Source organism: Episyrphus balteatus, chromosome 4, assembly GCF_945859705.1.
Source record: "Episyrphus balteatus chromosome 4, idEpiBalt1.1, whole genome shotgun sequence".
NCBI lineage: Eukaryota > Metazoa > Arthropoda > Insecta > Diptera > Syrphidae > Episyrphus > Episyrphus balteatus.
In genome coordinates this window covers 55,780,530-55,808,277 of record NC_079137.1, presented here as the reverse complement: position 1 = coordinate 55,808,277, position 27,748 = coordinate 55,780,530, and the positions used below count along the sequence as shown (strand labels likewise).

Genomic DNA, 27,748 nt, shown 5'->3' with positions numbered 1-27,748 from the left:
ACTTTGATTTTTTTTTTTAATTTTATTTTAACTTTAATACTTTTTCAACAAATAAAAATGTTCTTTTGTTTAATAGATTTTATTTAAAACTTATATCTGACACCAACATGTCCACTATTATCGTTATGTCTGAAGTTCCTTGAAACTCCTCCATAAACATCCACATTTTTACCTACAGGATGGGTGTAGGTTACACCAGCATTTGCCCCATGTCGACTACTGTGTTCTCCACGAGCTTCAATAGTTCTCTTGGGCTCACTGTCGGGTGAACGAACTCTTCTTGTTACAACTTCAGTCAATGGAGCTTGCTAAGGATATAAATTAAAATATTATAGGCACTGAAAAAGGATTTTTTAATAGATTTAACTTACAATATCAGAAATTTCTCTCAGACCATCATCGATTTGTTGTTCAGCGGGAATAGTGAAGCACACAGCCACCGAAATAATTGCACAGAAAATAATGATTTTTGCTGTTGCCATTTTTTAAAGTTTTGACTGAAATGTTCTTTAGATTTGAAGATTTGAAACTAAACTGATGTCTAAATTTTGTTATAAGCTGTTTTTTATACTCAATTTGTTATCATTTTTAAAAAATATAAAATTCCCCTAAGAAAATGATGCGCTTTATTTTCAAATCGGATGCCAATAAATTTCACAGACATGAGATAACCCGAAGAAAAAACAAATCGTGTACATATTTTTGCAAGATCTTATATATGTAGATTTGGGATTCACACTAGATCTTTTAAAAAGTACCTTTAAAATTGGCGAAACTTGAGCAAAGTAAACAAAATACAATTTTGAAGTGATGAATGTACTTCTTAAAATATACTACAAAAAAAGCCTTTTGTTTTCTTTTTATATTTTTGGTATTTAAAAATATTAGGATAATTATTTTTATTTGTTCATCTATTCATTTCTTTTCTTTTTTTTTGGAAGGGGAATTTATTTTACTATAAACAATTTATTCTTTGATGCTGATAACATAAGGTGACATATTCTTATCAACGGAGGTTTAAAGTTGTTTACTTCTTTGTTCTCAGAACTCTCAATATGATTATTAGCTACATTGAAAGTAAAAGCAAACAATACCTTGAGTAATAAGCTCAAGGTAAATTATGACTATTTTTTTGTATTTATTTTTCAAAAGAGGAACAATTTTGTATAATCAGGATGCGCTATTATATTGATTAACTATACACCTATATTAATGTTTTGCCCTTTAATGAAACAATACCGATGTTGTCTTTATTTCCTCACTTTCCGACAGGGTTTTTGCAACTAAATATGCAAAACCTCTTAATTTGAAATTTTACTTTACAAAATTAACTTTGATATCCTATGTATTATATTCCTCTAATTTTTCGTTAACGCTATTGCTCAAAGGTATCATACACTTAAGTTTCCAATATCGTGCCATTACCGTGTCACTTACTCGACTGTGAAACTAACCCTTTCTCGTGTGCAAACCAAAAACAAAATTCCTTTGGGATATTATTACTTCCCAAAATTACTTGAGACTGGTTTATCTTTTTCTGAAAAATAAATATTCAAGCTTATATGTATTTTTGACGGTGCTTCCCATCGAATTAAATAGATTATTTAAATTATTTTTTGTATTTGCCGTAGAAAACCCAAGGAATTAAAAGTGTTTAAAAATTACGAAATACGCATTTCTATATTAAACCTTAATTAATTCTAATATTACAATTTTAATACTCTTTTTTTCAGTAAAATATTTAATTATTATTAGCTTGTTGGTTGAGGCCCGAATCCACAGCGGATCGCCTTACGGCGCTGGTCACCCTAAGTAAGTATTTAACAACATTCTTTAAAAGAGCCTTATATAACATTATTAAATAGGAATTTAAAAAGAATTGGTCAAACACATGCAAAAATATTAAAATATTTACTTTTAACTCATTTTCATGTTTACCCATGTAGCACAAAACTTGGAATAGCTTATAACTTTTAAAACTGTTATAAACCACTGTTATAAATACAAAGCAATTTTTTTAAATTGTATAAAAAAAAAACTTTTTTCTTTCATTTACACTTTCTTCAATTGACAAAAAATGTTGCGCATACGCCACAGTAACCGATTAGATTGAAACTCCACAAATTCACAAAGTGCTTTGTTTTTTAATTTAAAGCTTTTTTTGTAAGTATCTCAGGAGTTGAGCACAAGGCATCTAAAAAAAAACAATAATTTTACAGATACTTTTTATAATTAAAAACTGTTATTTGTTTTTTCCCGATTGTATTTTCCATGCCGTACATAAAAATGTTAAAATTTTCTGGTGGGAAATTTAAATCTATTTCCTGTTGCAATAGGAAAACAATGATGTAGCTCCGTCAATTTCATTAAATATTTTTTACAGCTTTCTATTTATGTACCGTAGAGTAAAATAGATCAAGGAATGTTAACATTGTGGCAAACAACATACTTAATTTTATTTACAGTTGGTATTTTATTAAAAAAAAATAATTAACAGTTTTTTATTTTTTTTGAAAATCAATAGACTAGTATTTATTTATTCCTACATGAAATTAATGGGCTTTAGCATAAGCGGGCATGGAAAGCTTTAAACCGTCTTTAGCTTCAAAGAAAGTATAAGATAACGTTATTGTATCAATATTTTCCATTTTTGGATCGCTAACAAACTCTGGATCAATGTAAAAGAAAACCGGCATGTCCACCTAAATTAATATTTTTTGTTTTAATTTTTAAGAAACATATTAAACTACTATTTTCTAACAAACCTCTTCATGTGGATTCAATTGTTGTTCTTCAAAACAAAAACATTGAATTTTATTAAAATATGCACCCGCTTCGAAGGGTATCACATTGTAGGTACTAATTCCAATGACTGGAAGATCTGTAGGATTTCTTGCTGTATAGAATGCTAATGCCGTTTCACCGGGGGCCACCTTAATTTCATATTGCTGTGGTTTAAAGTTCCATCTCATCGACGCACCTATGTCAGCGTTGAAACGAATTTTTATCACTCGATCGGAAACTTTTTCCATTTTTTCTACTTTTTCGGCATCATGACCGGTTGCAGTTGTTCCACCGTAGCTATAAGCCTAGAAATAAGATTGTATAAAATTATTTGATAGTTTTACAAAGATATCTAGAAGGTAAATGTTAAATGTAGAAAGTTTAAAGAATTTAAGTTTAAACGGTCACTGAGGTATAAAAAAAACTTTAACGGTCAACAACAAATCACTTTCGCTCACCAAATAATTGAACCAAAACGAATTTTTTGACTCTTAAGAATCATTAGGATAGAAATTTGAAATTTTGCATACATAATTCATCAAAACATTTAGGAGCAACACTTTTTTATTTCGTATTTATGTATACTAATAAATGAAAATTGCAGCAGAGCTGCATTATGTAGATTGAAAAGGGATTTAAAAAAGAAATCTCTGCAACTTTTCGACACATGTAATGTATTTGATAAAGAAAAGACTTGATGATGTTTCAGAGTATGCGAATAGAATGAATGTTTTATTATATGTTATATGTAAAGTTAACATGAAATGTTAAGAGCTTATACATTCGATAGGATTATTAGGCTGCAGATTCATCATTATGGAATATTTTATTATTTGAACCTACGCCACCGGAGTAGAAGGCAACCACTAAGTCACCTAGACTAGACAAAATATGGACAGGACATCTAGGAATATAAAAAAAACTTTTTTATTGATATAGACTGCTAAGGATGTATTGAACCAGGCATGATTTGAAAAATTTTTGAAAATTCTCAAACGAATATCGTTTTTTCGATTATAATTTTAAAAATTACGGAATGACCCCTGAACATTAAAATACTAAATAAACAGACGAAACTGAACAGTCTATCAAGGAGGAGTTTAAGAACCGCTTAGACCAAAATTTGAAATGCCAACTATGTTCAATGATTAGTATCCAATAATAACGTACAAATTGAACCACAAATGTGGAGCGTAATTAAAAATTAAGTTACGGTTTATAAAAGAACTTATTTTTTTCTTTCAAATTCAGTTTCAATCTTCTCAATATATCTTTTCTTCTCCGAGATATCTTAATTTATGTAAGTTTAGTGGGTTTGGCATTTCTAACCATAAAGAAACTGATCTCTAAAAATTAATATATCTTTCTCCCTAGAACAAAAGTATACTTTTCTACTTTAGTGTGCTGATTTTGAATCCGAACTCAAAAAATTTCTGTCAGCTCTGGTTTTTGAGATATAGTAGTTTTTTTTGAGATTTTCTAAAAAAAAAACTTGTTTTTGTGATACATTAATTCGAATATCTCAAAATTCTGACGTGATAGAATTTTTTGACTTCGGATTCTAACTCAGCACATCAAAAACTATAAGAAAAGTATACTTTTGTTTCTAGGAGAAACAAATCTGAAGCTTTAAAAGGCAGTTTATCGATAGGTTTATTACAAATAATAAGATATTTCTAAATAGAAAAGTAGTATAAAAAATTACAAAACACGTACAAATTTTCTTTAATGTATTTTATTATGGTTTTTTTTTACATATTTGACTTTTTCAATATAATGGGAGTTGATATTTTACAATTTCCTTAATTAAGGTGTTTTTGTTCATGTAGGATTTAATAAAAAGTGAAGGATTTCGATATTTCTGCTTTTTTTGTCAATCAGTATTTTAAAATATGAGTAAACATTAATGTAGAAGGACATATTATGAGGAATAAGTCCTCCAAATTTGAGCTCAATGCGACAAATAGTTTTAATTTTATACAAGATCAAATGAATCTAAAAGGGTGATTTGTTAGAAACTACCCACATTTTTCAAAAATAATTTTTACAAAAATGGTACCTGATAGAATTTTTCTGAAACCAGATTTAGATACAGGAATATATTATTTGAAGGAGAAAAAGAAAGTCAAATTTTGCAGACCAGTGTTATTATCAATATTTAAAAGTAAGAGTTCCTTTAAGTGTATACAGAGTGTCCCAAAAGTAATGGATCAAACGAAATTATGCTGATAGGCCAACTTTAGGGCTCTCAGAATTTGGTAGATTGTTCATCCCAAATCCTTACGGTTTTCGATTTAATGCAGTTTTTGATAAATTTCCGACTTTGCAACAGTATTTTGCTTCCTCCGCTCATAATTAATTTTTTTTACAATTCTTTCACTCAAAAACATTGCCTAATAATAAGAAATAATTAATTAATCAAAATATTTTTTATTTCATTCGCCATTTTGCTGAAAATGAATTAACAGTTCCATGTTTTATAAAAACTCAATTTCTTACTTTTATTTCAGAGCAACACCCTGAAAAAAATTTGCATGGTGTGACACTGGTTTATTGTTTTGAAAACTTGCCGTGTTATTGCAGTTTTCAAAAAATGTATAAAAGTTTCCAAAGTTGAAATTAGAATAATAGATATTACAATTTGAATGCAAAAAAACAAAGGTTTTCAGAGAAAAAAACAACCGTCGAGAAAATGTGTTTATTTTTCTTTGTTATTTTTCTCTGAAAAGCCCTGTTTTTTTGCTTTTAAATCATAATATCTTTAGTTTTAATTTCAATTTCAAGTTTTTAAAATACACCATACAAATTTTGTTTCGGCGTGTTGCTGTGAAATAAAAGTAAGAAATTGAGTTTTTAAATAATTTGAAACTGTTAATTAATTTGCATCAAAATGGGATATGAAATAAAAAAATATTTTAATCAATAAATTTGTTTCTTATTATTGGACAATGTTTAAGGGAAAGAATAATAAAAAAAAAAAATCATTTGGGGGCGGAGGAAGCAAAATACTGTTGCAAAGTAGGATATTTCGAAATTTCACAAATACTGCATTTAATCGAAAACCGTAAAGATTTGGGATGAACAAGTTACCCAATTCTGAGAGCACTTAAGTTGGCCTATTAGCATTTTTCATTTGATCCATTAATTTTGGGACACCCTGTATAAATAATATCTGTGGCAACAAGGAAAAACAACATAAGTCAGTTTTTACAACTTTTCAGGAGAGCGTTTTGAAAGTTTGGCTTCCCATAAGAAGTCAATGCTAATGTCATTTTTCTTTTACCTGTAATTCATAAACCGCTTAAGATAAAAATACGAAAAAAATATGGTAGATAGAATCGCTTATTGTGCATCAGATTTTGTGAAAATCTCAATTTCGACATAAGTTGACTTATGTTGTTATTCCTTGTTGCCACAGATATGTAAAACTCATATTTATTTAAATTTAATTATTTAAAACAAATGTTTTTATGACGATTTTTGTTTTTATTCTAAAAAATTATTGTCCTCCTTTGTTTCCAACCAAAGTTGGGAATAATTACACTGGTTAACAAAATTAAACTTTTTTTTTGTTGCCGGAACAAAAATATACTTTTCTGAAGGTTTTCGGTGTGCTGAACTCGAATCCAAAGTCAGAAAAAATTGATCAGCTCCCGTTTTTGAAATATTACCGTTAGAAAATCCTATTTCGGACCTTATTCTTTTATATAAGGAAATTTGTTAGAACATATTTAGTAACGGTTTCTATAAGAACTGTTTTCCTTCTTTGAAGACCTGTTTAAGGGGGGAAATCCCTCTGGACGACACCTTTTGAAATATTTTTTTATGAAAAACTGAAAGCACTTATTGAAATTTGGAAAAAGACAAGATATTACTGACATTATTAAGTATTGAAAAAAAATTTTTTGAAATGAAAAAATAACAAAATGGCGGCTCTGGAGCCTTTCAAAGTTGACGCCTCTAGTTTACGCCGTGCAATGCACAGGTCCAGGAAATAATCTAAAATCAAAAAGGAAATTTTTTCCGTTAGATGATATTAGTACGCATTGCATGAACCTAAATTTATATTTTTTAAATGAAAAATAAAAATTAGAAATCAAAAAAACGAAAAAAACGATGTTTTTTTACAAAGAAGTAGTTAAAAAAAATATTTACTGTACAAGTTTTATTCAACTTTTAGGTTCATGTTGTGGCCAATAAGTTAAGGAGTAATTTGCTTCAAATTTCAAGTCGATAGCTTCATTAGTTTTTGAGTTATATTGCACGGCGCGGAAAAAAACTAGTTTCGAAAAAATTGCGTTTAAAGTTTTCGTTTTCGTACTATGGTAGGTTCGGAACGCATTGGTTTCGGGACTATCTAGGCACTTTTGAGGCTTCATTTAAGGCTAAGACCACTGAAAATAGTTTCTTCGGTTGATAAATAAATTTACTACGCAAAAAAAAAATAATGCAAAAATAAAAAATTCCAGAGGGATTTCCCCCCTTAAATATTTCCGATATCTTTTTTACTGCCCGAAATATCTTCAGTTGTTTGGCACATTATATCTACCATAGAAATTATAACGTCATTATCTCCTTTATGATATATGAAGCCAAAGCCACTAACTTCATTTTAAGATATCTTGGGCAATAACAAAGATATCGGAAAGATTTAAAAAGTTCTTAAAAGAGGGAAAATAGATCTTATAGAAACCGTTACTTAAAATCTTCTAACAATTTTTCTTATATTAAAGAAAAAGGTGCGAAGTAGTGAAAAAAACGTTTTTTTTGCATTTTCTAACGGTAATATTTCAAAAATGGGAGCTGATCAATTTTTTCTGACTTCGGATTCGAGTTCAGCACACCGAAAACCTTCAGTATATTTTTGTTTCGGCAACAGAACCCTTGTTAACCAGTGTTATAGTCGGCATAGTAGAGGAAGACCTCGTCTGAGGTGGCGCAACCAAGTGGAAGGGGCAAGGGGACCTAAATCAACTTGGCGTGCGAAACTGGAAGTAGCTGCCAAAGGAAAGTGCTGCCTTGAGAAACCGCTTCAAGGCGCTGGTATGTACCAAAAAGTACGTAACTCGAATGTTTGAGTGCTTTCTACTATACTATACAAAAGCGATAGCGGACGACAGATCAATCGATATAAACGAATGGAAGCATTACGCTACGGATTATGAAAGATGGAAAAAGATAGACCCTTCATGGATTTGGAGCCAGTCAAGTAAATAAGAAGTTAAGAGAAAATAAGGCACTTTGACTGCCCGCCCCCAGCCAACACCCAAATAAATAAAATTGGTAAAATTGGTTCCAATTAATTGGTTTGGAACTCAGAGCTGAAAAAAATAAGCCAAGTAAATACCAAACTAAATATCCATTCGATTTACCTGACAAAACATTCTATAAAGTGGCACGGCAGCATAACTAAATCCAACAATAAGTACTCCACCGGCAGTCACATAATACAAAGTTGATTTAATATCTTTTTTCTGTGTAGAACTCGAAGATGAAGATTTCTCCCGCACATTTGTCAACAAATTTGTTCTTGTTTTGTGCAAATTTACAACTGAATTAAATACTTTTTGTCGTAATCTTGTTGCTAATTTAAACATTATTCTTATTTTTAATTAATACAATTTACTTATTTTATACAGAAAATATAAATAAAATCAGTTTTTTGTGATAACAAAACAAAATTACAAAATATTTTGCAAATTTCGAATTTTTAGGTTAGAACTGAACACAGCTGATTTTGACATTTGGAATTTGACATAACTTTCCAATAGAAAACCAAAATATCGTAAAAATCTCGCGTTCAGGTGTGGAGTTTTATGAAATTTAATGATATAAAATCATTGCCATAGTTACCGTTGTTTGTATACAAAACAAATTTTTCCTTTTTTCACTTTTGTCTACATTTTTCTTTTTTGAATAATTTTTAGTGAATAAAAAGAAATGAATTTTAATTTAGACGATCCATTAGCTGATTTATTAAGTGATAATAGCAATGACAATGATAGTTTCTTTGATAATCAACCGGGTAAAAAGAAAATCACATCAAAAGCGCCATCGTCAGCGGTGGTGGGGGGAAGAACTACCGGAGGAAAGGGTAAAATGGAGGATTTATTTGGGATTAAGGAGGAATCTGAACCACAATTTAAAGTTCCTCCTATAAGAACAAATTTTATGGCTAATAAAAAAGAAGATACTCCAATAGCTTCAAGCACTCCGAAGAAAAAATCAACCAAAGTTGATGAAAATGTTGATATTCTCTCAGATTTAGGTTTTGATCCGAAAAATCCTAAATCTACAGTTGCTTCGAAGTCGAATTTATTCGATGACATTTTAAGTTCTATCGAACCATCGAAAAAGTCATCTGTTTCGAGTAAAATTGACGATCAGAATGTTCGAAGGGATGAGGGTATTATGTCCACTAGAGGAACTATTTCTCGTCAATCGACAGAAACCACTGATAACTCAGGAGTTGTTATTGGACAAGCGCGTCCAAAAACATCAACTGGCAGAAGATCATCTACAGCTTCGCCAGCGAAAAATAATACTTTTGATTTATTTTCTCGAGAAACTGATGTTTTACGAGTTCCAACACCAAAATCGAGAAAAAAAGGTTCCACAGCTGATTGGCTTGGATTGGGTCATGAATCTGAGGAAGAACAACCTTCAGGTAATGTTGAAGTTGTTCGAATTCCTGAGAATTTGCCTAAAGTTGAAATATTGAAAATTAATGAAGAAGTTGATGTTGAGACATTTATTGCTCCTGATGAGCATTTACCTCCAGAGCATTTACCTAATACTATTCCCATCCCAATCAATAGTCCATCGGTTTCTCATCTAATGACAACAGCTAATATAGGAACACAAAATGTAGCCAATATCATTGACCAGCAAGTCACTCAATTAACTTTAGCCACTCAGATGAAAAATCAAGAGGCTGCTTTGATGGAAATGCAAAAGAGGCAATATGAGCTTATTTCCCGACAAGAAACACAATTTAATGAGTTGTTAAAAAAGCAAGTTTCTAGGCAAAATCAATTAGAACAGAGTATAAAATCACAACAAGAACGAATTAATGCTCATATACAGCTTTTGTTGAGTCAACCTGTTGTAGCTAGTGGATATCCAGTGAAAGATAGTCAACAAGATGAGCAAAATAATATTGAATCACAAGAGAAGTCGGAAGCCTTTATTGAACTTCAAGCTGATGTAAAGCGTTTAGAGCTGGAAAAATTGCGATTGGAGGACTTGGTGTCAACAATCAATGGAAATTATGAAAAGGAAATCGAGTTGATAGAGAAGTCTTTCAGGTAAAAAAAATTATAAGCATTGAATAGTTATAGAAGTGACACCGGGAAAAAAATTCACTATGAATTATTATCCCGCTACAGTCACCTTACAGGATTGTAAGGTGACTGCCCGACTAACAATTTTGCATTTATAAAGCTTTACAGATGCTTCTGTTGCTTCTATAGCTTTATAGAAGCAAAATTGTTAGTTTGGAGACTATAATAAAAAATGCTAGTTATATTTTCCTTATTTCTATGGGTGTAAGGTTTTGTATTATCCCTACTAACAATTTTGCTTCTATAATGCTTTACAGAAGCAACAATTGCATCTGTTAAACTTTATAGAACCAAAATTGTTTGTCGGGATGTTTGTTTATTTTTTGTTTTTGTAATATTTTAAAAATAAGTTGAATTTACAAGGTTCAAGAAATATTTTTAAATTTTGGATTCTTATTTGAAAGGATTGTTTTTTTTTTTCTTTTTATTCATTAATACTGACAACAAGAAAATGAACATTTTATTCAATTCTTGATTGCAAGTGTTTATTTAATTTTACTAAGGGTGTTTTAGCATCTATTCACATTATTTGCACGTTGTAAACGTACACTGTAGCGTATACTTAATCTTTTATATTAACATTTATTTCAAACAAGAGTAGGGGAGGAGAAGACGGTTGATCAAAAGCTAGAAAAATTATGTTCGTGCAATCTGGGTATATGACACTGACACATTATTTTAAAGTATTTTACTAGGAGAGAAAAATATTCGTACTATCCGTGTCCATCCTCTCCTTCAGTTAAAAATGAGGCGATAGTAACTAAATGATGTTTTTAAGGTACCTAGTTCTAAAATAAAGCATTTTTTTTTTATTTTTGATTCTTTTTTCTTTCTCTTAAAAGAGAAGAGTGTCTTGTTTTTGTCTTGCATTTGAGTACTCCATTTGTACTACACTGTTTTGGGTTACATTTTAAATATGAGGCAACCAGTGTTGCCAGAGCCGGCTATTTATCGCCAAACAGGCTCCTTAAACTTTTAACTCGCTCTTTAAAATTTTTATTTTCGATTTTTCGGATTTTGGCTCTTTAAATTTTAAACTTGGCTATTAAAGGCTCCTTCAAAATCAAAGCATTTTACAGCAGAAATCCACAAAAAATGTGGACATACATACAACAAATTTGATTTTCATTTAAAATTTGATTTTGCGCCCGTAAATGAAAAAAATAAATTATACTTAAAGTCTGATAAGCAAAAGTTGTTTGAAAATTAAAAAAAAAAAAATTTAAATCTCATGCCACAAACATTTTTTGCGTTTTATTGGACAGTTTTTGAAAGCGGCTATTTTTGGCTCCAATATTTTTCAAAATCGGTTCCCTGCCTCGAAAATAATCTGGAGGTAATACCAAAATTGTATATAAATTTTATATTTTGAATGTATTACATTTTTAGGTCTAATACAAAATTTATTAACCTTTTTTTTGAATTAATAATCAAGGACGTGGACGTTTCCCTAAATTTAAAGTTTTAGTTTATTATAATGATTTTTCCTTTTTTTTTATTATTTAAAGTATTTTATTTCGTACTACTTAAAAACGAAACAAAACATTTTTGAAAGTGATTATCCTCATCATAAATATATAAAAATGGTGATATTATTATCTCTTTTATTTTTTTTTTTTTTTTCACAAACTATGTGAAGTGAAATCCTATAACCGATCAAATTTTGTCATTAATTCATACATTTTACTTCGAAAAAACACAAAGCGCCTTCAAAATAGTGCAAATTCAGATTTTTATTTTCAATTCTTAAACCAAATAAAATTATATAATTTAGGTGCAAGGGAATTAGTTTTTAATTCAATTTTCTTATATATTTCAATACTGTTATTATTAGTATTATTAGGTTTTAGAACGGAATTCAGAGTCGTCACTCAAGTTAAAATTTTTCTCAAGTGAACATTTGCTTTTGAGTTTGGCCCCTTAAGCTACTGGTTACGGAAAGACAACGTAACCGTTTCTTTAATTTGAACTCATGAATAGAAACTAAGAAAATCTTGACCTAAATGCTTGACCAAAGACTCGGGAAATTCTTGACAGATTTTAGCTTGAGAAATTTTTTTACTTAAGTAACGACTCTGAATTCCGCCCTTAATGTTTTGTGTTTGAAACTAATACATTTTAATTTTTTGTATTTGAAATAAATAAAAAAAATTATTAAAAAAAACTGTGTAATAAAATCGCAATTTTAAAAACTAATAATTTTTGTTTGAAAAAGGCTTAATTCCAAAGGTTGTATTAAAAACTACGACAGAATTTTTAACCGTGTATTGATACATTAAAATTCCAAAAACCGAATTTTATGCCTTATAACGTACCTAGGATATAGAACAATAAGAATTAATTTTTTTTCAAATTCCCGTCGTTAATAAAAATCGGGCGCTAGAAACTATTGGTGTCTATTATAATCATTCAATGCTATATGTTAACTCTTTTCATTATCTTTTTTTTTTTTTCATTTCACAGGAAACAAATTGAAGTTCTTGAAGACCATCTAGCTTCCGTAGAATCTCGTTTGAAAAACGAAAATGAAGCCTTACACGAGTTCTATAATAACAAGCTTAAAACTGCCAATAACGACCGAATTGAAATGCAATCCCGTTTGGAAGGTTATTTAAATGATTTGAGAAAATCTCACGAAGATGAAATTCGAAGACTCAAACAAGCACATGAAGAAGATATGGATGGTCTAAAAGATGACCATCGAAAGATGATTGAAACAATCCGACAATCGAAACTCTTTGAGTTTGCTGCTGTCCAAGAGAATGGTTCATACTTGGAAACTCTACGAATGGCATCAACAAATCTAGAAACAGTTACAGGAGATCTTCAATCTCTTCGATCTGAAATGGAACGTAAAATAGATATTATTCATCGAGAAAGAGAGATTAAGTTAGATTCACGTGAAAAGAAAATTGAAGATGCCGAAAGAAGACTTCAAATGATGGAGAATTCAAATGAAGAAGAAAAGACACGTCTTATGGATTTAGTGACTACTTTAGAGAGTCAACTCAAACAGTTATCTAAAGATTCATCTGAAGAAAACTGGGTTATGCGACAGAAAATGGCATCTCTTGAAACAGAGAAGATGTCATTTGAAAAAGAAAAATCTTTGGCTAGAGAACAAATAACCAAAGATGAGAAGAGAATTGAAGAACTCAAAGAGAGTCAATTAAGAGAAACTCAACGTCACATGGAAGAGATTCACCAGGAACGTGTTCAATTGGGTATTGAAAAAGCCAAAATAGAAACTGCCAAAAAACTTGAATCCAGTTCTAGTCTTGAACAATCTAAACAAGAAGTTGAAGCATCTTTGAAAGTTGCCCAAGATGTAACTCGACAAGCTGAAGCAGAGCGGGAACGATATTTCAAACTTCAACGTCAATTTGAAGCTCAAAAACGATCATTAGTCGATAAGGAAAATACAATACGTTTCAAAGAGCAAGAATTAGAACAGAATATATTACAAGCTCGTGCAAGCGAACGTAGAGCTAATGAAACAACACAAAAAGCTCGACAAGCTGAACAAAATTTCCATGAAAAAGTATCATTTCTTCAGCAAAAATTAAGAGAATTAAGTGAAAAAGAATCACGTCTTTCACAAGAACGTTTGAAACTTTCCCAAGATCGTATCGATTTACAAAATTTGAAATCAAAACTTGATCAGAATAGATGTAGTTTATGTCGAATTGGTGAAAGAAATGGAGAATTATCACAAGTTTTAAGATCAAATAATAGAATTACCGATGGAATACCATTAATCGATGATCATCAATACTTTATGGAACGATCTGGCAATGATGTAGATCGATTAATAGATGAAAATGTATCAAATTCACTTGAAAGACTGAGAAATCTTAATTTGAGTGAGCAGGATAGAATGTTGGAAGTAATTAGTAATGGCGATCCATCGATACTTGATTATGATTTTTCAAAATTTGCTCCAACTAATGAATTTTTAGAAAATTAACTAGTCTAAACTTTCTAATTTAATAAATTAATTTAAATTTTTGTATTTTATACTCTGATAACTTTTCTCATTCTAGTGGTATCATAAATAAAATTGGTAAAAATTATTAATTTAATTTTTAATTAAGTGGAAATTTTTGTTTTGAGGGATTTTATGGTAATTTTATTGTCAAATTTAATGCAACTTTTATTTCAAAATTTGTAGACTTTATACATTTTAGCTGCGTTCCTTTGGAAATATTTATCTACTTTTTAGTACTTAAAGCTGCTTTGAACTACTTTTTCAGTATAGCAAAGTAGATCAAAGCTTTAAACTACTTTTTCAGTATAGCAAAGTAGATCAAAGTAGTTTTAAGTACTAAAAAGTAGATAAATATTTCCAAAGGAACGCAGCTTTTGAAAACTACATTACTTTTAAGTAAGCTAATCAAAATCAAGAAGTTTAGTAGATAAAGTAAAGAAAAAAGGTAGGAAGGTATGGGTGCTTTCATAAATGCATGGTTGCGCAAGTCTGACGAATGCAAAGCTTTCATTAATGCAAATGACAAATGTCAGGTGTTCATAAATGTAAAACGCAAATATTTGCAGCGCAAATGTGCAAACGAAAAAATTCCCATGCGCAATGAATTTAAACTTGAAGAAAGAAGGAACATGACGTAAAAAATGATACAGCTTTCCTTTATTTCTCAATCCTATCAAAATTTTGAATGGAAATTCAAAATTCAAGTGAAACAAAAATAGCCGCGAATTTCTTGCATATAATAAATTTGTAAACATTTGCAGAAATGTTTAAAAAAAAGTTTTATATTCTATTTTATTAGGAATAACTATTTTATTAGATGCACTGCATACAATATTTTTTGGCAAAATACCTTAAAACTAGTTTTTTATTTGTGCAATCATATTGCTTATTTGTTACATAGCTTCTTTGTATCATTTTAGTTACATGCAATATGTTGTTACAAAAACAAATCGAAATAAAAACAAAAAAAAAAAGAGATTCGTTGCTCTTTTTATAAGGCACATAAGTCATGGCAAAATAGTACTAAAATTATGACGATTGTTCCGATATAACCGTTAGTGAGTATATATATATAAATTTTAAGTCTTCCAAAGGATATCCATTACAGTTCTGCAGCATCATGTTTGCTAAGAGTGCTGCCAAATTCATTTGTAATTTGCTGAAGTTCTGCTTCCAAAATATTTTTTGTTTCTTCAGCAAAATTAGTCTCGCGATCGCTTTTATATTGTGCATCCTTTACGTCATTTAAAAGTTTCTGTGTTGTAACTTCAGAATCTTCTGTATCGGATATATAACCAGTTTCACCAGTGTAATGAGTTGGGAACATAATGAGTGGAGCCGCACTGTAGGCTTTTAAATTTCTAGGAGAAAATCCTGAACTCCATGTATCATTGGGATGTCTGTTAAACATAACAGGAAGATATTCATCGACGGGAATAAGTTTTTTAAGCGGTTCACTTGCAATAAGTTTCTTGGCACCACTTAAAGTTAGCACATAACCGAGAGTCCAATATGAATAGCCAACGTGAACAAGATTTTCAGTCTTTTCAACTTCTGGTTCAATTTCATCCTTTAGCCTTTTTCGACCAAAGTATCTATTAATAGAGAATTATAATAATAAGTTTATTGTAATTTGAAATAAATTTATTTTTTTAACATACATCAAATCAAATTCTCCAGTGTTTCGAGCTTGTTCAAGAATACTTACTGCTCGATCAGTAAAATATGACTCAAAACGAATATCATCTTCAATTATGAGAACTTCTTTTTGATTATTAGCAATCATTTTTTCCCAAATACGATAGTGACTTAGAAAACAACCAATCTCTCCCATTGTCATTTGACGATGATGGTAGGGGTCTTCGTAGCCTTCAAAAAGTTCGATTCCCATATCCTTGATTATGTTGATATCAAGTTTTCTAGAAGATAAATGGGTAATTGAATAAGTACAAAATATGAGATGGTCTTTGACTAAATATATAAGATAGTTGGGCTCCTTCATCAGTCAGCAAAAACTTTCTTTTGCCAAGTTGAAGCTTTTTACATATATAAAGAATTGTAAAATTAAAAATAATATTAATATTTGTTTTTAAAATTGGCACTAACAAAAAATTTGCAATTTGATTTTTTGCAGAGATATGAACTAAAATATCTTTGTTGAGACACAAAGTAATTTTTACTTGCGATATAGGTACTATATATCAAGTTATGCATTCGTACAAAAAAAAAAGTTGAGATAACATTTTTCCATGACATTACGATGGTAGACAATGCCAAAAAAAGTGGGTCCCGGTCTGTCTGTCTGTCTGTATAAGGAGCTACAGCCTAAACGGATGGACCGATTAATATCAAACTTGGTATGTAGCGTTATTTGGCGACTCTCCAGAGGGGTTTTTGGAATTAATTTTTTTGGACCAAAAATAACGGTACTTGTCATATAACGATTTTAGTAAAATTGAAATATCTCAAAAACGGCTCCAACGATTTTGTTTAAAAAATTCAAGTGTTAGTTTTAAGCTAAGGTCTATCTTTCAATGAAAAAATTTTTTTTTGAAAACCATTATTAACGGTACCTGCCATAGAACCGTTTTTTTTTCAAATCCGATTATCTTCGAAAGTGCTTGTTCGATTTCAACGAAACTTTTTTTGAAGAAGCATTTATATAATTTAAATACAAACCAAAAATAAAATTTCCAAAAAAATGATTTTTGGATTTTTAAAAAAATTTTGAAAATTTTTTTTTGAAAAATCAAATTTTGGAAAACGGGACAATGAATTTTTTTGAAATTTAGTTTTTAGATGTTGATTAGTGATTTCCACAAAATGGCATACCAATTTTATTTTAAAACTTTTTTTTCCAAAAAATTATTTATAAAAAATTAGTTTTAAAAAAAACGGCTCTAACGATTTTAAAAATTTTTTTTCTAAAAATGCATGTTAACATAAAAATCAAAACTGCATACTTGTTTTGGAGGGCAATTTAATTCAGATTTTATTTAATTTTTTTTTTTTAAAACGAATTTTATTTTTTTTTTTTTCAAATTTCTATATAAAAAGTCTTAAAAATTTAAGCAACTTTAACTCTAAGAGCAAGTTCGTGCGACCCAGTCGTGCATTTTATTTTATACATATTTGAAAAAATTTCAATAATTTTTCAAAAAGAAAATTAAATATGTGGGTATATTTTTTGAAAACTCTAAATTTTTTTTATAAAAGTTCAGCTACAGACAAAATCGAAGAGTTTAGTAATGTATTAATAATTACAACGAAAATTAGCTTTGCATTTGCACCCAACAATAATTTTTCAAAGGATTTTTGTGTGCTGATTCCGAATCAAAATTGCACTGTCACGTCACGTTTTTGAAGTAGTTGAATATAAACAGTCAAAAAACGTGTTTTCTGTCGTCGAATTACATCACCGTTGTATTTTTTTATTGCAAAACTATTTTGTGATCTCAAATTTCTTTTTAAAATTAATTTTTTTTCTCAAAGGTATTGGAAATAGAAATTAATGCTATTTCAACATTTTGGTGATAATAACATAACTAACGGTTTTTTGTAGGAAATACCAATATACATATGTGGCTTCTGATTTTGGTTAAAAAAAAATACAAACAGAAAATATATATGTATGTACATACCTATGTACATATTTTGAATTGTGGGTAAAAAAAATTAAATTTCGAATGTTAAAAAAAATGTTTACAAAATATCGAGTAAAGCTAGTACGCAGATCGCGCTAGATTTTAGCCCCCTTACAAAATTCAGCGTTATTATGTAATATGTGTTATTACGAAAATGGCTTTAACTTTAAATTTTATTTTATATGTCGGATAACGTAGTTTCTTAATCCTATTTTTGTATTGAAAAATATTTGAAAATTTTTATTTAAAACAACTTCATATTTTAATTCTTTTTTTGCATGAGAAATTATATGTCATACTTCATTAAGGTCAAAAGCATTTAAATAATGGATGTTTTTGTAGTTTAAAAAATAAATTTTATATTTTTTACATTTCTTCAAAATTGCATAAATAAAAATTAGTCTTTCATGATTTTTTACATAAAAAACTTTAACGCTCGAAGCATTTTTTACCATAAGATCAAGTACATATGAAGCAATCGTGTATTTCACACAAACATCAACAAATAAAAGCATACTTTAAAAATATGAACAAGCGTAAACAAATTACTATTTTTTTTAGATTTAGAGGAAGTGAGAAGGGATAAGGCGACATACAAACTTCATAATTTCCCCTTTTAAATGGCGACTTCCAATTTAATGGAGAGTTTAAATAAATTGGAGCAAAGCTTAATAAATTCTGAATTGAGACGAAATTCTGCTAAATTAAGACATGGAATAAAATGGATTTTATACCAATTCAAAAAGTTACGCGTAGGGGCACTGATATAACGTAAGTTTTTCAATTAATGTGTGTACATAAGTAGACTAAATTTTCTAATCAAAGAAAGAAACAAATTTAATAGTTTCCAAAACTATTTATTCTTTATTTTGAATTTTATTGGCTCTCAAATAAACGATAAAATGGTTCAATACTGGAAATCGATCCCAGAATCAAGATGAGAATATTTTTGCCTATTCACATTACACATAAATAAATTAACATTTCTAACAATTTTCTTTCGGACAATGACCCGTATAATAAACAAATAATTATCACGATAAAATATTTTAATCAGACTAATTTAAAATCTTTTTTATTTTTTCGCAAAAAAAAACGTAATTAGCATATTTTGTATATAACTAGATCAAGTGCAATGAACTATTTTATTTTTTTTTAATTAATTTATATCGAATCATTGAATAAAATTTGCATATAAAATGAACAAGATAAAAATAACTTACTTGCCATCGACCGCTGGGAAATGTTCAACATCCAAACCAAGTTCACGGAACAAGTTATCCATTCTGAATTTACGCTCTGGTCGCCTTTCCAAATTGATCATGTAAATATGATCCAATGTTAATTTATGCCTAAAAAACAAACAAAAAAGGAGAATATAATATAAAAACTATTATCTCAATACCAAATCATACTTCTCCGGAAAATGAATATAACTCTTGAATATATCATCAACCAAAACATCCCCAACTGGATGATCAACTATTATCGTTGTCTTCATATTCAACAATTGCATTCGATCACGACTAATTGCTTCATTACTATCCAATGGTTCCAAAATATAACCAAACGCCTTCTCATTGCTAACAAACATAGGAACTCCCGAGCAATTTGCAGATGATGCAAAAATAATGATATCATCGAGAGGACCATTATACAAACGACACGTGGGGTTCAATAGATTACTTGTCTGCTTTGCAATCAAATTAGAACGATCGAATGTCAACAAGTCAGTCGGTTGATAGTTAAGATCAATCAATACAGCAGTGTGTACCATTGGCACTGGGAAATGGCCAATCTTTTCACTATTGTAAATATCTTTGTATTCATCTGTTCGCTGGTAATAGTAATCACTTGTCATGCCACACCAGAAATTCGAGTATAGTCCACCGGACATAAGCATTGGAGCTACAATTGGTAAATGCAACGATACCAAATGTGTAAGGGTTTCGGGGTGAGTTAGAAGAGCATCAGCATCTAATAGCTGTATAGCAAGTATACAAAATGGGTTATATATTAACTATTATGGTCATATATTAACTATTATTCTGTAATTGTATTGCTTCCTTAAAATTCAATTAAAAACGCCATTTAAACATAATAAATCATTCATTAATTAATGGGATTTCCCCAGACGGTTGGCAAACATCTGTGGTAGTTCCGGTTCAGAAAATTGTTTACTAGAATAAATGTGAACATTTTAGACCTGGTACAAATCCAGTTTGAAAAATACTTACGGCCAATTTCTTCACATAAGTCCTAAGTCAGCTTAGTACCCAGTCTAGCTAGACCAGGTCCTAGCACTAGTACTCGGTCCTAAGGAAAAGTTAGGACCTGAGCATTTCTTCACATTTATAGGACCTGATCTAAGTTCACAAGGCGGTCCTAAGAATTAATACGTATAAAACTGGTCTAACTGTCATTCTGACAATATTTTGATGTTTGAAATAATTAATTTTGATATTTAAGGGAAGTTTGCAAAATAAATATAGACAAAAAGTAAAAAAAAATATAAAAAGATTATTGAACAATAAAAAAAAAATGTGGTGAAACTTTACAAGAAGTCAACAAGCAAAGAAATTCGATTTGCTCATCCAAAAATGTCACAGTCAAGAATGAATTCATGAGTGCTGAATTGTATGATTTGGTAAATGTAGAAAATGCTTAGATACAGGATACCAAAAACGACGAAGGTGTCATTAAGTACTCGAGGTATAAACGGATTCCTAACCTTACTGCAACAGTTTCGGACAGATATTTGTAACTTCATATGTATGTAAAAAATATATGTTCATAAAATAATAATTTTAAAAAAATGCAGTCCAGTTATGGTCTTTTTTTCTTACTAATATCTGACTTTAAGAAAGATCGAACAAAGTCGCTATATCTTTTTGGTACTTCTACCTACATCGAGATGTGTTCTTTTGTACATTCTTCGGTTCCGGCATTGCATTTCCCATTTTATGTGTTTTTTGTAAATAAAAAAAAAAAATCATTTAAATCAACAAAAACGCACTTTTCAAGAGAAACAACAAGAAATTAAAAAAATCTGTCAGATATCTTTTAAAAAGACTGAAATACATTGCTTTTATTTAAGTTCTAACCGCTAGACTACCGATTTTCAGGTCCTAACTTATACCGAGTCCTAACTAATACTCGGTACCAATTTGACAGTACTAGGGCTTAGGACTTTTGTGAAGAAATCACTTGGTACCGATTTGAGTACTAACGATTGGTATAATAACCAGGTCCTAGCTGATTTTGAGGAGCTAGCTAGTACCGAGTCCTAACTAGTACTCGGTCCTAAATTGACAGTTCTAGGGCTTAGGACTTGAGTGAAGAAATGAGTTGATACCGATTTGAGTACTAACTTTAGGACTAGGACCGGTACTAGCGCTAGGACTCTGTGAAGAAATCGGCCGTTAGAAAACTACACTTAGGAGTAAAAAAATGGAATCAAACTTTTGCGTTTTTTTAAAACGTTAATTGGCCAGGATGTAATTGACATACATGAATGTTAATTGCACCATTAAAAAGCCTGAAACAAAGGCTTTAAATCAATACTAGGAACTTTAAAACCCGTTCACTTTATAAGGATCCAATCAACATAAATGAAGCATGTAAGCAAAAAAAGACTGAAACTGAAACAGAGAGTATCTGGAAAATTTAACATTTTAAAAAAATTAAGTGCAATTTATTGACAGATAACGTCAATAGTAACGGTAGGAAAAAAAAACTGAAATTGAAGCAGAGAATATCAAGAAAATTTAACATTTAGAAAAAAATGAAGTGCAATTTATTGACAGATAGCTATGATACTATCGTATGCATTTTGAAGTTTTTACCAACAATTAAAAGTAAAAAATTCAAGCTTTTAAATGAGACCATAAAACTTGAAGAAACATTATTTTATCCATTGCAATTTTTGTTTTAAATAAAAATTATCTTTTTTGATTCCGTTTTTTTGCTCTTAAGTGTATAATCTTATAATGGAAGAAAAAAAAAATACATCGAAAAGAGAAAACAGCAACAGCGTTCCTTGATTTCCTTGATCTTAAACGGGCATTTGAAACCGTTGATAGAAATATACTATTTGAAAAATTGTACAATTATGAGGTAAGAGGAATAGAATATCAATGGTTCAAAACATTTTTAGAAAATAGAAAACAAATGGTAAAATTTAATAATGAAATGTCAAATAATATTTCTGTTAGGTGTACCACAAGGGACAATGTTGGGCCCAGTATTGTATATATTGTACATTGATATAAAAAAATAGTAAGAAATTCACAAAAAGTTTTTTTTTTGCTGATGATGGTCGTTTATATGTTACTGATGTTGATGTTAATGTTGCGGTAGAAAAGTTAATAGAAGAGATAAAAAAATGTAAAAATTTATCCAAATATGAATAAATTAGCGCAAAATTTTAAACGATTTAGTAAATTGCTAAAGCCATTTAGTAAGTTACTGTTACCGTTTGCTTTTTGGCTTAGTAACTTAATAAAATGGCTTTAACAATTTACTTAAGCGTTTAAAATTTTTCGCCAATTTACTACCGGCAAATAGAGAAATAAATTTTATAGATGAATTTTTGGATGGGCTCAAGAAATTGAATACTTGGGAATTACAATTAGACAATAATTTAAACTATAAAAAACATTTTCGAAAATATTTAAAAAAATTAGCCCAGAATTAGAAAGAAATTATGTATTTCAATGGCAATTAAAATATATACCATAATAAAATTACATTTTGAGTATTGCCCAACGATACTATTATTGGGGTCTATTGGTATGATCCAAAAACTTCAAATATTACAAAATAAAGCTATACGGTGAATTTTATATTGCAGTAGATATACGCCAATATGTTACATGTTAAAAATGGTTATGTAATAAACAAAGAATAATATTTTGCACACCGTTGTTAACATATATACAAAATTATAAATAGTTTAATGCCAAGTAATCTTAAAAAAAAGATTAACTAGAAGAGCTGATGTTAAGCCATATAGTTTAAGAAATAATAACAATTTTCATGTACAATTTTTCTCAAATAACACAACCAAAATATACTTTTCTATAAGTTTTTTGTGTACTGAGTTCGAATCCGAAGTCAGAAAAATTCTTTCACATCACGTTTTTGAGATAATCCCGTTAGAACATCGAAAATGCCTCTTTTTCCAGTTTTCGGGGTTTTTTATTAGTTAAATTTGTTTTAGTTAAATTTGTAAGACCTAAGTTTTGTCTTTCTATAGAAAAGTATATTTTGGTTTCTGTACAAAATAAAGTTTAATATTGTTGACCAGTGTAATAAAACCCAAAATATCTTGTTATATAAGGGAATACAAATTTTTAATAGTCTACGAAATGATGTTCAAATTGAAAATAATGTCACAAGATTCAAAAGTAAAATATTAACTTTTGTCAAAACTAATTACACTATTCGGCAACGAAACCCTACTTTGCTGAAGAATTTTTGTGTGCTGAGCCTGAATCCGAATTCAAAATTTCATTGGCACGTCACGTTTTTGAAATACTTGAATGCTAACAGGTCAAAAACGTAATGGGTACATTACAAAACTGCTTATGCAATCTCAAAACGCCATATTAAAACATTATTAAGGTATTTATTTTCTTCCCAATATTATTTTTTTTTCTCAAAGGTATTGAAAAAAAAAGATATTTATGATAAATATCTTCAAAGTAATGAATGGTGTTTTTAACCAAATTCCAGTTTGCATCTTCTGATTTGAGCTTAAAAAAAGCAACGCATTTCGAAAAATATATTTTTGACTTAAACATAAAAAAAAACTTAATTGAAAATAAATAGTTTTAGGAAGTTTTAAGCGAAAATAGTGATGAGTGTAGCTCAAAAACTAGACGTGGTAGAAAAAATGTGTAAGCAGTTTTGAATTTAGCAAACTTAAGTCAATTAAAATCATCAAACAAAGTTCATGTTCCTGGCTTTTTTTGTTTTTTTGTCGACCAGTGTTTTAAAAACTTTTGAGTACTTATTATAACTCTATTTATAATTATTTATTTATTCTAATTCTAATGTATTAAAATAATTGTAAAAATAGCTTTTTTTAAATGCTAAATAAACAGTAAGCTAAACTTAAAACTAAAAAAGAAGGTAAGTGGCGTTTTTAAATGAAATTTAAGGAAGTAAAACAATAATAGAATATAAATATTGCAATTCAGTAAAACAAATTAAAAAATAATTTATAAAAAATAGTTAGTTTTTTGAATGAAAACCTTCAAGTTTTTAAGATAACAAAACTCACAAACAAATAATCTGCCCATATTTCCTTTCCCTTTCGTAGGGCTTCCTCTTTCAATGCTATCAAATGATTAAATCTAGCCACAGGCCAATCAGTTGGAGAACTTTCATTGTGATGGTTTTTTGGTGTTTTTTCAAATGTAAAGTCCACATTGTGATATTGGTCTTTAAACTTTTTTAACCAAATTTCAACAACTTCAATGCTGTTATCTTCATTGTGGTCAGAACGAAACCTTTTTATACAAAAAAAGAAAGCTTATTAAACTTTGCCCATTTGGATTCATCGCTATCAATTCTTACCACAACGCAATACGATCTTTTGGATAAGATAGATTTTGTAAGTAGGTCAAAAAATATGGCAAAGTATGTTCTTTGTTGCGAATAAGTGTTGCAATTAGAACTGTTGGGAGTTTTTCTACAGTATTCGCCGGTGCACTTGAATTGACAAAACACAATACCAATATAAATCCCAATAAAATTGGGATAGAAGAAATTCGAAAAGAATTCATTTTTCGTGTTATCGTGTTATTCAATATAAAATTCTTATAAAATTATACACACATTTAAGAATAATAAAATGGCACGTTGTTAAAATAATATTAGACTTCCGCCAAAGATGGCTAGATGTTTGAATCTGATGAAGATTGTTCGTACTCGCATTGAATAAAAATAAGAAGTTCTCGAATGGAGAATCTTCATCTTTTTTTTCTGTGTGAGATAAATGACATTTCTTATCACTTTTTTTTTATTTGAAAAGAGAGAGGGCATCATCATAAATATTTTTGGAATTTCCAGTTTTAAGCATATGGTTGGTTGAGTGTTCATCATGGGAAGAGTGGGGGATTTATTGGAAAGTGGAATAAAGAATTTTTGTTTGTATTCTGGAATTTTACGATATTTAAATGTGATATAGGTAAGCTAGAGGTTAGAAACATCAATGCAGTAAGTACCCTATAATATTTATTTTGTTTTTTTTTTTTTTTATTGAAATAAAAGTTTTTACTCGAATGTGGCTATTTCTCGATTCGATTTTAATATAATGATTTTTTTTTATTTTAGTACAGGTAAAATAGTACATAAAACAAATAATTGTCGGATCGTCGGATGAAAACGGAGGGGAACAGCGCTCGCAACCGCACTCGACGGATGAAAACTTGTCGAAAATACAAAGAAAACAACAACAATTGACAGTAGCTTCCGACTCCATACGCCAATTATGGTTCTGGCTATACTTTTCACTCGCAGAAATTCACTTAGTAGGTTCATACCATAAGAAAACTGTTTTCCAATTATAAGCGTTAGATGGCGCTACTTGCTAATCCCTTTGACATTTCTTTTCAAAAAGTAAATTTTCATACCCCAACGCCGCTAAAGAAGTATAACTTCAAAAAAGTCTATACAAAAAGTTGGGTGGAATAAGGGTGTTTTTTTCGCGAACAAGAGGTAGGGGGTGAAAGTCAAAAATATAGTGTATAAAATTGATTGTGGAATATTATCATATGACACATGTTTTTAAGGTAATTTTTGATGTTGAATCTAATGACATAAAAATAAAGTCAATACGATTGCTCCAAGAAAAGTTATTGCCGATTAAAAACAAGGGTGCTTGTTTTTTTACCTCAACAGGTAAAATATAACCGAAACCCATGTGGACAACATGCTACACTGATGAAATTCGGGATGAAGGTTTTAGATGAAGCAGAGACAAGACATAGAGTTCTTAAAAATATTTTTGGTGAAAGGGTGTTTTTTTGATGGGTTGAGTTATGTGTTATAAAGGTATCATAACAGCTGAATTACGGCCATACTATTCACTAGTTTAAAAAATACATCTGGATGTAAAATTGTCAAATGTCAAAAATAAATCCAAATCCAAAATAGTTATCCCGATTTTACTATGAAAATAGTTAACAATGACTATTTTTACTTGCGATATAGGTACTATAGGGCAAGTTTAGGATTCGTAAAAAAAATCGAACTCGAGATAACAATTTTACATGACATTACGATGATGGAGAATGCCAAAAAAGTGGGTCCGGCAATTCTGTCTGTCTGTCTGTGTGTCTGTCTCTATCTGGAGCTGCAGCCTAAACGAGTGAAGTGATTTTCTTCAAACTTGGTAGTTAGCAGTTTTTGGTGATTCCCTAGAGGGGAAATTGAAATTTTTTTTTATGACCAAAACTAACGGTACCTGCCATATAACGGAAATAGAAAAGTTAATTTTTTTCAAAAACGGCTCTAACGATTTTGATTAAAATTTTTGTGTGTAGTACTACAAATTAGAGCCAACTTTTTAAATAAAAAAATATTTTTTGTACCGTTATTAACGGTACCTGTCATAGAACGGTATTTTTCGTTTCTCAATATCTCGTACAACATTAACCCGATTTAAATGAAAATTTTTATACAAAAGTGTGTAAATAAAGATAATATTAATCAAAAAACGCATTTTTGGTTTTTTAAAAAATATTTCAAAATTTTTTTTTGAAAAATCAATATTTTGAAAACGGATCAATGAAAAATTTTGAAATTTAATTTTAATGTGTAAATTAATTATTTCTTCAAAATGGCATCCCAACTTTTTTTTTGAAAAATGTTAAAAAATTTGTATACATAAAAAATTATTTTTTTAAAAAACGGCTCCTACAATTTTCGAAATTTTTTTTCTAAAAATACCTTTTTATACAAGAAATGAAATGGCATATTTGTTTTTTTTTTTAAGATAATTTAAAACGGAGTTTTATTAATTATAAAAACGGATTTAATTTTTTTATACTACTTATGAAATTTCTTCAAAATATCAAACTTTTAATTTCTTGAATAAAAAGCTTTAACATTATAGTTACTTTAAGCATAAGAGCAAGTACGTGCGACCCCAGTCGTGCAATTTATTTCTCTGTGTGATAGTAAATATTACGGATTTGGATTTATTTTTGAGATTTCAATTTCTTTACATCCAGATGTATTTTTTAAATTAGTGAAAAATATGGCCGTTAAATTTTATTACTTTTTAAAACTTGGTAAAAAAGTTTTGGTTGGAAGAATTAACAATCTATAAAGTTTATAAAATTATCTTTAGTGAAAGGGTGTTTTTTTTTTAAGAAATGGTTAAATTCGGAATTAGTACCTACCACAAGAACTGGGAAAAAATGTTACACCAATGAAAATTGGTAAAAATGTTTCATTTATAACAGAAACCAAGAATCTAAGCAGTCTATACAAATATTTGAGGTTAAAGGGTGTTTTTTTTTTTTTTTTGGGAAATGGGGAAAATCCGCGATAAGTCCGATAAAATCAGTGTTAATGGTAGATACCCTTACGAAATTTATTAAAAATGTTGTCTATCCCATAGGACTTACGAATAAAACAAGTGTATAATTTTTTTTTATGGCTATATTTGAAAAAATGAGTAATACAAGAGTAGTATTAGTGGTACCCTATTGAGCAATTATATTAGTTTTAAGATTAGAAACAAGAATCTTAATTATCTATAAGAATATCATGGTTAAAGGGATGTTTTTTTTTTAGTAAAAAAACAAAAATGATGGGCAACCTTAATGAAACGTTGAATTTGGGATAGAAAGCAAGAATAAACTGTTTTTATTAGGTGAAAGGGTGTTTTTTTCGAAGAGACAATGATTAATTTTATTTTGGGTTTCGATGACAAATTGAAGTTCTTAGACGTTTTACACAAATTACTGGCTTAA

General features: G+C 29.4%; 4 protein-coding genes across 4 annotated transcripts; 1 reads left to right on the top strand and 3 right to left on the bottom strand.

Annotated features, from left to right (window-relative positions):
• LOC129919063 (uncharacterized) lies at window positions 1–554 on the bottom strand. Its single transcript, XM_055999883.1, has 2 exons — window positions 372–554; window positions 1–308 (listed from the first exon to the last, which is right to left on the bottom strand). Exons 1-2 carry the CDS (start codon window positions 480–482, stop codon window positions 84–86), a joined length of 336 nt encoding a protein of 111 aa, XP_055855858.1. The 5' UTR covers window positions 483–554; the 3' UTR covers window positions 1–83.
• A 1,881-nt stretch (window positions 555–2,435) lies between these two features.
• LOC129919449 (cytochrome c oxidase assembly protein COX11, mitochondrial) lies at window positions 2,436–8,508 on the bottom strand. Its single transcript, XM_056000322.1, has 3 exons — window positions 8,157–8,508; window positions 2,766–3,089; window positions 2,436–2,702 (listed from the first exon to the last, which is right to left on the bottom strand). The coding sequence occupies exons 1-3, from the start codon at window positions 8,379–8,381 to the stop codon at window positions 2,553–2,555; spliced, it is 699 nt and encodes a 232-aa protein (XP_055856297.1). The 5' UTR covers window positions 8,382–8,508; the 3' UTR covers window positions 2,436–2,552.
• Window positions 8,509–8,633: 125 nt separating this feature from the next.
• LOC129919448 (restin homolog) lies at window positions 8,634–14,200 on the top strand. The gene is made up of 2 exons (XM_056000321.1): window positions 8,634–10,091; window positions 12,591–14,200. Exons 1-2 carry the CDS (start codon window positions 8,725–8,727, stop codon window positions 14,092–14,094), a joined length of 2,871 nt encoding a protein of 956 aa, XP_055856296.1. The 5' UTR covers window positions 8,634–8,724; the 3' UTR covers window positions 14,095–14,200.
• Window positions 14,201–14,902: 702 nt separating this feature from the next.
• Window positions 14,903–24,784, bottom strand: LOC129918946 (glycosyltransferase 25 family member). Its single transcript, XM_055999717.1, has 6 exons — window positions 24,342–24,784; window positions 24,046–24,274; window positions 19,175–19,743; window positions 18,983–19,111; window positions 15,777–16,034; window positions 14,903–15,710 (listed from the first exon to the last, which is right to left on the bottom strand). The coding sequence occupies exons 1-6, from the start codon at window positions 24,548–24,550 to the stop codon at window positions 15,218–15,220; spliced, it is 1,887 nt and encodes a 628-aa protein (XP_055855692.1). The 5' UTR covers window positions 24,551–24,784; the 3' UTR covers window positions 14,903–15,217.
• Between the last annotated feature and the right edge of the window lie 2,964 nt (window positions 24,785–27,748).

Coding starts and splice junctions, on each gene's coding strand:
- LOC129919063 (XM_055999883.1), bottom strand. CDS start 482: ATGGCAACAGCAAAAATCATTATTTTCTGTGCAATTATTTCGGTGGCT. Junction 309..371: donor TGAGAGAAATTTCTGATATT/GTAAGTTAAATC, acceptor TTATATCCTTAG/CAAGCTCCATTGACTGAAGT.
- LOC129919448 (XM_056000321.1), top strand. CDS start 8,725: ATGAATTTTAATTTAGACGATCCATTAGCTGATTTATTAAGTGATAAT. Junction 10,092..12,590: donor TTGATAGAGAAGTCTTTCAG/GTAAAAAAAATT, acceptor TTCATTTCACAG/GAAACAAATTGAAGTTCTTG.
- LOC129918946 (XM_055999717.1), bottom strand. CDS start 24,550: ATGAATTCTTTTCGAATTTCTTCTATCCCAATTTTATTGGGATTTATA. Junction 19,112..19,174: donor TATATTCATTTTCCGGAGAA/GTATGATTTGGT, acceptor TTTGTTTTTTAG/GCATAAATTAACATTGGATC. Junction 16,035..18,982: donor TTCCCAGCGGTCGATGGCAA/GTAAGTTATTTT, acceptor TTTATCTTCTAG/AAAACTTGATATCAACATAA.
- LOC129919449 (XM_056000322.1), bottom strand. CDS start 8,381: ATGTTTAAATTAGCAACAAGATTACGACAAAAAGTATTTAATTCAGTT. Junction 3,090..8,156: donor TTTATAGAATGTTTTGTCAG/GTAAATCGAATG, acceptor TCTTATTTCTAG/GCTTATAGCTACGGTGGAAC. Junction 2,703..2,765: donor AATTGAATCCACATGAAGAG/GTTTGTTAGAAA, acceptor ATATTAATTTAG/GTGGACATGCCGGTTTTCTT.